The following is an 8,341-nucleotide window of genomic DNA, read 5'->3' on the forward strand; positions in this document are numbered from 1 at the left end:
TGTTTCCAGATGTTTCTCAAAATTACAGAAACCAAATATTGGAGTTGAGCAGGTTATCAACTGTAAATTAGATCCTGTAGATGAAGCCACAACCTGAGAGTTGAACAAAGCATACAAGATTTTATAACGAGACGTCACTCGAACGGCTAGCTCAGTTGGTTAGAGCACCGGCACGGAACGCCGGAGGTCGTGGGTTTGAGTCCCGCATTGTTCATAAAATTTTGTTGTTTTTCAAATTTTATTTGTGGATTAATCCTAGAAGTGAGGGTTATCACTATAAAAACATAACAAATTGATTGTATTTGTTGTTGAACTATGGATGTATGCCTGAAATAAATTATTATTGATATTGTTTTGGTTAGTGCTGATGGTCTTGTTACCCAATGCTCTAAATAAATAAAACTAACAGAAATGTGTCAACTGTCATCTCAAGAGCCACTCATTGTCAAATTTCAAATGTGACACTCACTATATTAAAAATTGCTATCAATAAAATAATAAAAAGTAACAAAATATTGTGTAAAATTTAAGTAAGCTATACTTTAACTTAGTAGAAAAAACTAGCTAGAAGTGCAATTCGATTTTATATTTATAATGTTGTAATTAAGAAGAATATTTAATCTTATTTCCAAAACTTAATGAAAATTTAATACATAGGTTTGCTCGAGTTTTTTATTTCTGTGCTTAACTAATTAAGTAGTAACTTATGTTGATTGCTACACTGGTTCTGTATTTTTTAAGGAAACACCTGGAGTACTGATTTATTAAGGGAGCTGCTTTTAGAAGGAGTGAGCATGTCTGTTAATATACCTGATTGCCCTCCTAGTCTTAAGACAATACAACATTATCTGAAGACTGCTGTAGAACATGATGCAAGGGATCCCATCATATCCTATTGGTGTCGTTTACATGCACTACAAGTTGGGCTTAAAATAACCACCAAAAAGACACCTGAAGAAACAAAAGTTCTGATGTGTAAGTTGACTTATGTATTATGTCATTAATTATTAACATTAAAAAATAATATTTTGCAATATTTTCCTAAAAATACATCAATTACTATTTTATTTATTGGTTGGTTAGTTTTATTCTTGGGGCAATTCTTAACTTTATGTATTATTTAGATGAATCTTATTGGGTAAGAAATAATCAATCAAATTTAAACTTGATAAAGATAATAAGGAAAACAATAACTATTGTGTAACCTTAAAGTATGAATAACTTTGAAATTATTGTTCATTCAATTGTTTCTACAAGTATGTAAGGTTGCTAGGTGTCTTCATAATAATTTGGGCATATTTATGCTTATTGCATACAAGTTTTGGCAAATTAGGTAGTGTTGGAACTGTGCTACATTTATGGAACAACTTTAAAGAAATCTGGTTCAAACTGAAAGAAGACTCTTGCAAAGACTACTCTGCAAAATTTTAAAATGTAGCCATAAAAATTTAGACCACCTGAAACTTAATAAGAGCAGGTTTGAGTACTTACTGCTAAAAAGTCTCTCTTTGTAGAGCAGGTTTGAGTACTGCTAAAAAATCTCTCTTTAGAGTATATCCTAGAATAGAGAACACACACCTAACTGCCATATCTTTTTAGCAGCACAAGGCAATATATATATATATATCAATTAGACCAGTTGAAACTTAATTAGAGCAGGTTTGAGTACTTACTGCTAAAAAGTCTCTCTTTGTAGTATAACAATAAACATTTTGACTGTTGCTTCTCAATACATCTTTGATAATGTTCTATATGTTCATAAGCACATTGAGGAATTTTCTAGGAACTGTGACATTCATAATGTTAACATGAGGAACAAACATAAACTTGTTATGCCTACTATTCGGTTGGGTCGAGTTAGTAAGTCTTTTGTTGGGTGATGTATATGCTTCTACAATATGATCCCAGAAAATGTACAAAACAAATGTGTTACGAAATTTAAAAGAATTGTTCAAAAACCTTTGTGTGGGAAAGCTTATTATAGCATAAACAATTTTCTTAATGACACACCACGGACTGGGAATAAAGAGAACACCCTCAGGCTCTTTAATTATAAATGTTTATTGTACGATATTACATTGTAATCCATATTTTATATTTAAAAAAAAAGCCCGCTGTGTGTCTTGCTCCCATTCTCCTCAGGTTCATGTTCAATAAATGATTTTGAATAAAAATATTTGAATTTTAGTTTGAAAAGTATATCCTAGAATAGAGAACACACACCTAACTGCCATATCTTTTAACAGCACAAGTCAATATATCAATTAGTGATAGTAAGCTGTGTAGTCTATTATATATACCTGCAAATACTATTTTGATATTTAGGTCTCTCCAGTACCAAGCTGGTAATGGTATTTATGTATAATATAAACCAATTTAATATTTCAGCTATAATGGATTGGTTAGAAGAAGCTAAAAAAGTTAACAAAGACAATGATGCTATATCCAATGAAGTGGTGGCTCAGGCACATTTGGAGAATTATGCTCTCAAATTGTTTTTGTATGCTGATAAACAAGACAGAGAACTCAGTTTTGGGAAGTAAGTCTTTGTTTATGAATTAACCTTTCCGTTACCGGAAACCCTGACCTGATATTTTATGTGTAATTATAGATTGTTTTAAATAAGGATGATTTGAGTGAATGTTTCTGAAAGCTATTGAAACAAGCTAGGTTATATATAGATTATAGGTTATCATGGGCTATTGTACGCAACTCGACGACTACAGCACGCCTATTTTACGTGGTGAGGTGGGCGGCTAATCCTGCCATCTCCTCAAGGTATTGTATCAAACCTCTGATGTCACCCATGACCTCGGGGAGAGTCCTCGGTGACCCCGAGGTCAGGGGATCAGAACTTGGTGAGGGGATGCCATACTGCAGTTCCAATTTTAGTGTATCTGAAAAATCTAGTGCCCTATGGCACTTGCCAATTTCGAAAGGTTAAGTTTAAAAGAGAGACACCACAAATTTAAAGAGTGAATTTGGATTGAAATATAAGAGAAGGTCTGCCTAGACTACTACAAGATGCATATCTACAATCCAATTGGGAATTTACTCAAATTGAACGAAAATCGAACAGAGCAATAAGTGTAGATTGATGAGAATGGAGGATGACAGGGTAATATGTATGGTGACAGCCTGATTTTATGTGTGTGATTTATTTGATTTCATTATTTATAATGTTAAGAACTTTCTCACTAGTAATGTTATTTCTAGAAATATGGTGAAGGCATTTTACACAGCTGGTATGATATATGATGTATTGACAACCTTTGGAGAATTGACTGATGAGGCAAGCCAGAACAGAAAATTTGCAAAATGGAGAGCGGCTTATATACATAATTGCTTGAAAAATGGAGAGACACCACTACCAGGTATAATAATAGATTATTACCCTTTAGCTTATTCATAGGAGTTTTGCCGGCCTGTTAGATCTTAAAGCTGACCAGCTTATGTGCTTTGGTTCATTCTCTGCGAGAGATGCTGCAGAGCTGGCTGAAGTCCTCCACCAGTATATTTCCTCGAAAGAAAAAATTTTCGCAAATCATGCTTTACTTATATCATCAGTTTTGCAGAAACTCTTCTTAATGCCTCGCCTATTATCAGAATACTGAGTCTTGAAATTTAGATTGGCGATTGCTAGTTCCGTGGTAACTCTTAGGTAAATCCAAATTGGCATCAAAGAACAGTATGGTTGTCATGGAGCTTTCTTCCACGTAGTAGAAAGCTGTGGAATGAACTTCCTTTTGCAGTGTTTCTGGGATGATACGACATGGGTACCTTTAAAAAAAGCGCGTACACCTTTTTTAAAGGATGGCAACGCTCCTGTGATTCCCCTGGTGTTGCAAGAGAATGTAGGCGGCGGTGATCACTTAACACCAGATGACCCATACGCTCGTTTGTCCTCCTTTTTCCATACAAAAAAGAAAAGGGAAACAGAAGGTTGTAAATATATGAAAGCTATAGCTTCGAGCCGGACTATATCCTAGCACTACATAGTGCAGGTTCGGCCACATGTGGATTATTACGCTCAGCTTGGGTTCGGTGCCCCCAGTATCAGCTCGAAGCTTTAAACCGCAGAGAACTCAGAGCTGCTCTAATCAAGTAAGTAAAGCTATGACGATCACTTGGTGTTGCCTAGAAATATCAGTTCTTTGTGTCTCTTCTACCCATCTATCACGGGAAGTGTCCAAAGAGCTGTATGACTTGATTTCTGTTGCCAAAATCTACCGTTGCACGTCACGGCAAATACTTACATATCATCACCATTTAGTGGTTCACCTCACCTCTACAATGTGTTTTCAAGGAACTTTTTGTCACATCCCAACTATGAAATGTGTTTCCAGGACGATAGACAACGGTACTTTAAAAAAAACGTGTAAATTTTCATAAAAGGCTGGCAACGCTCCTTTGGTTCCTTTAGTGTTGCAAGAGGCTATTGGCCGCGGTGATCACTTAGCACCAAGTGACCCGCAGCTTGTTTTTCATTCCACAAAAAAAGAGGAAAAATACAGCGACATACTCGACGCAGCTCTCTTGTTACACCACATGAATACTGTGAGACGTTAAGTACACCAAGCGATCAAGCCATACACAAAGTACTCGTCGATATCAACAGTTCAAGTTGCTCTGCCTCGCATGTGGTCCTGGATTCAAACTCATTTTGGGATGGAGCAGATTAGAGATGAGAGTACTCCACATGTAGCCAGACCTGCCTTTTATGGAGTGCTTGTTAGTAGTCTCGCGTCAACTAATGTCAACCAGTTTCTATGAAGCCCAGTTTAGCTTCTATGTTACCGCGGTATTGGCAATTGTCATACAAAACATGAACACCTTCAAGTAAGCTAACTCTACATAGCTCATGCTAAAGTTACCCAAACGCAAATGATCTGTTGCAAAACAAAATTTCAAAAGAGGTATTTTTATGGCAGAGGGGAATCTTGTCGATAGTCTCGCTACGAGGAAATATTAGTTAAATGACTTAGGTATTTACTTAGGTTCTCTGTGATTCCCCTGGTGTTGCAAGAGAATGTGGGCGGCGATGATCACTTAATACCAGATGATCCGTACGCTCATTTGTCCCCCTTTTCCATAAAATAAGGTACTCGTCGCTGTTCGCTCGTAATTGTTCGCCGTGTTCTTCCAAAATAGTAGAGGCTTTGCGGTCAAGCGGCGTTAATATAGGTGGGCAGTCCATGTTGCATCTTGTGGGACAATTTAACATTGTATAAGTGTAATTTTATTTAAATGCCCTGCCACAGAGTTACCTATACCTAGCTTCTTTTCACTTTGACAGTTGACTATTAGGTGCATTACGTAAGTACCAACTAAGTTGAAGATATTTAACAAAATGTCTGTTACTATTCCCCAGCTTCTCAGCAAGGTGAGGATGGAACTAATGAAGATGGCTCCACATCTGACGCTAACCCGCTAGCCCCCCCGCCTGAACCTGGCCACATACCAGCGCCTGCTCCAACCAGCTTCCCACAAGACTTCGGCTTCTCGGACTCCAGTCAGCCCACCATACCTACCAACTTCGGTAACTCTTTACCAGATCCGAATGCAGCCATGCGAGCCGCATCCCAACTACCACCAGTGCCTTATACTCCAGATCCAAACCCTGGCGGCTTCATTCCGTATGACCCTTTACAACAGCCACAGCAAACCCCCTCCAGCACTGTGTACGGGGACAACTCCAACCAAGTAGCCCAGCTTAACCCTGACCAGATAGCCAAAGCACAGAAATACTGCAAGTGGGCTAGCAGCGCGCTTAACTACGATGATGTGAAGACTGCCATCATGAATTTAAGAAACGCACTGGAACTTCTGCAAACCGGACGCGACCCCGCTTAAAACCACCACGCTTAATGTTTAACATCACAATATATTATCCATTCAACATAACCAATTTGTATATATCACATGCAGCACCGACAACACGTGCCTGTGAACACTATATAATTATATTTTTTATTTTTATAATTTGGGAAACTTACTGCTAGCTTACAATGATAACTTGTTAATAAATTTAAACTATTGATGGCTTCTTAAGAGTTTCCACATATATATAAAAACAAACAAAAACTGTTTATATTTTTTATCTAGCTGTATATATTTTTATGACAATAAGGAACGAGATGAGCAGAACGTTCATCTGATTCAAATTGATACGCCCTGCCCATTACAATGCAGTGCCGCTCAGAATTCTTGAAAAATCCAATAATTCTGAGCGGCACTACAATAATTGCGCTCGTCTCCTTGAGACATAAGATGTCAAGTCTCATTTGCCCAGTAATTTCACTAGCTACGGCGTCCTTCAGACCGAAACACAATTATGCTTACACATTACTGCTTCACGGCAGAAATAGGCGCCGTTGTGGTACCCATAATCTAGCCGGCATCATGTGCGTTCCAATAAAGCTTTCCCGTTTGTATATTATATTATATTTATATATAGCTTGTTTATATTTACAGTCAAGATATGGTAAATATTTATATTATAATATTTTATAACCGCTAACCAATCAATATTGTCTCGTTTATGCTAATGCAATTATAAACTTTAACTCGGTGCCTAAGTTATTCAATAAAACAATACACAGGCATCATGTTTATTTACTAATCTTAAAATATTAATCGAATAATATAAATAGGTATTTCATAATATGTTTGATAAATGCTTGGCTAATTTTACTAAATCATTATTATTCACAGATATTATTTTTTAAATGGTAGTTTAAAATATTGATAGTTGATATTTTTATTTAATCTTTAAACATGTACAATTACTTATTATTGTGAATATAATACCTAGTCTATCTAGGCCAAATAAAGTTTTATTAATTCATTTTTTCGTTGTCTATACACGTAACCGACAACTTTACCTACTCTTGAATTTATGGACGTCACAGTAGCTTTGAATATCCAGCTTACCTACCTTGTAGCGTTTTCATCAAAAAAGAATAAAGTTGAGATGATGAGCACCGGATTCGTTGTCCTCACAGGGTCGGCGGGCGGATCACTTGGTATTTAGGTACTCGCTGTGAATTTATTTACTCGCGCAAGCTTTGTTTTGCCGTGCGACGTTCACTGATGACGTTGATGGTCAGGCCTTAGGTGGCTAATGATTTTCTGTTAGCTAGTTTGGTATGCTGATGACGCAACATTTAAAACCGATTAACGGCCGTTTCAATAACGTATCTCTAGTTACGGATACACTGCTGTCACCAATGACAAGATCTTATCTATCCATAGTTATAGTCCAATGCTTTAAGTCGATAGGTTATTGAAAAGTAAGTAAGTGTAAAAGGATAGATTTGTCTCTAGTAAGTAAAACTTAGGATAGATAGGTTATTGAAAACGGCCGTAAGTTGTTGACAATTTAATACCGTGGATTAGGGATTTTATGCTACATCTAAGAAGTACCTTAGTAGTAGAAAATATACTTACATTTAACAGATAGGTAAGTAATAAATATAATTTTGAGAATCAACTGCATACTCTATCCGCTTTGGTTTACGGTACCTAGCTTCTGAAGACTTAATTAACCTTACAGTACAATAAGATGCAGTTCGTCGAAGCTGAATTAATTAAGAACTATCTGACAGAAGTTGCAATGATCATTATTTTTATATGGATGCCATAGAATATGACCTATTGATCTATGATTAAGTACATACCTATTAATTGAACCAATAAATTATTTCGTGTTAATACCTTTTAATATTCACTATAATTATTTTATCATGAACTTTTTGTTGTTGTTATCACCAGAAATAAACTATTTTTTAAGATAAAATTTTGGCTTTTTATTTATTCCTACTATCAAAGCTACAATCTCGGTGATAGTAGCGATAATATTTTATATACCTACTTATGATATAATATATTAGACCTATAGTAATGAGAAAAACATTAATACAACCGATTTTAGTGTAATTATGTATCAACCTAAGTAGCTACTTACCTATTATAATAACTTTCAAAAACTATATAAAATCACCTGCTGTTGGGACACAAAAGGTTAAAAAGAGGTTGTATTTCATTTATTGAATTCATTTCGCAACGTATCAACGTAGGTATGTTTATAAAGACATATCTTCTGGGGCCAGCACTTCTTCAATAATTAGTTGCTCTGATCTGCATAATTCTCCCAACATTTTGTTACTTATAAGAAAATTAACGATTTTCACACTTAAGTAGGTATTAAATAATAAAACTAGAAATTTTAGAGTTAAACTAGAGTTTTAAGTCACTGCATCATCTCATTGAAAGCGCGAAAAACAGATTAAAAAATGAAACAACATTGACGCAACGCCTACCAGCAGATCACTAACCGAAA

At 35.8% G+C, this 8,341-nt stretch overlaps 1 protein-coding gene across 2 annotated transcripts; it reads left to right on the plus strand.

Annotated features, from left to right (window-relative positions):
• Positions 1 to 449: 449 nt before the first annotated feature.
• Positions 450 to 7,798, plus strand: LOC126970671 (vacuolar protein sorting-associated protein VTA1 homolog). Of its 2 annotated transcripts, none has more exons than XM_050816773.1 (5): positions 450 to 530; positions 742 to 975; positions 2,389 to 2,539; positions 3,217 to 3,374; positions 5,372 to 7,798. In XM_050816773.1, the coding sequence occupies exons 2-5, from the start codon at positions 795 to 797 to the stop codon at positions 5,851 to 5,853; spliced, it is 972 nt and encodes a 323-aa protein (XP_050672730.1). In that variant the 5' UTR covers positions 450 to 530; positions 742 to 794; the 3' UTR covers positions 5,854 to 7,798. The 2 variants fall into 2 exon arrangements, with proteins under 2 accessions (XP_050672730.1, XP_050672722.1); XM_050816765.1 differs by having other exon boundaries at positions 504 to 657.
• Positions 7,799 to 8,341: the final 543 nt, after the last annotated feature.

This window comes from Leptidea sinapis, chromosome 1 (genome assembly GCF_905404315.1).
Source record: "Leptidea sinapis chromosome 1, ilLepSina1.1, whole genome shotgun sequence".
Lineage (NCBI taxonomy): Eukaryota > Metazoa > Arthropoda > Insecta > Lepidoptera > Pieridae > Leptidea > Leptidea sinapis.

Coding starts and splice junctions, on each gene's coding strand:
- LOC126970671 (XM_050816773.1), top strand. CDS start 795: ATGTCTGTTAATATACCTGATTGCCCTCCTAGTCTTAAGACAATACAA. Junction 2,540..3,216: donor AGAGAACTCAGTTTTGGGAA/GTAAGTCTTTGT, acceptor TGTTATTTCTAG/AAATATGGTGAAGGCATTTT. Junction 3,375..5,371: donor TGGAGAGACACCACTACCAG/GTATAATAATAG, acceptor ACTATTCCCCAG/CTTCTCAGCAAGGTGAGGAT.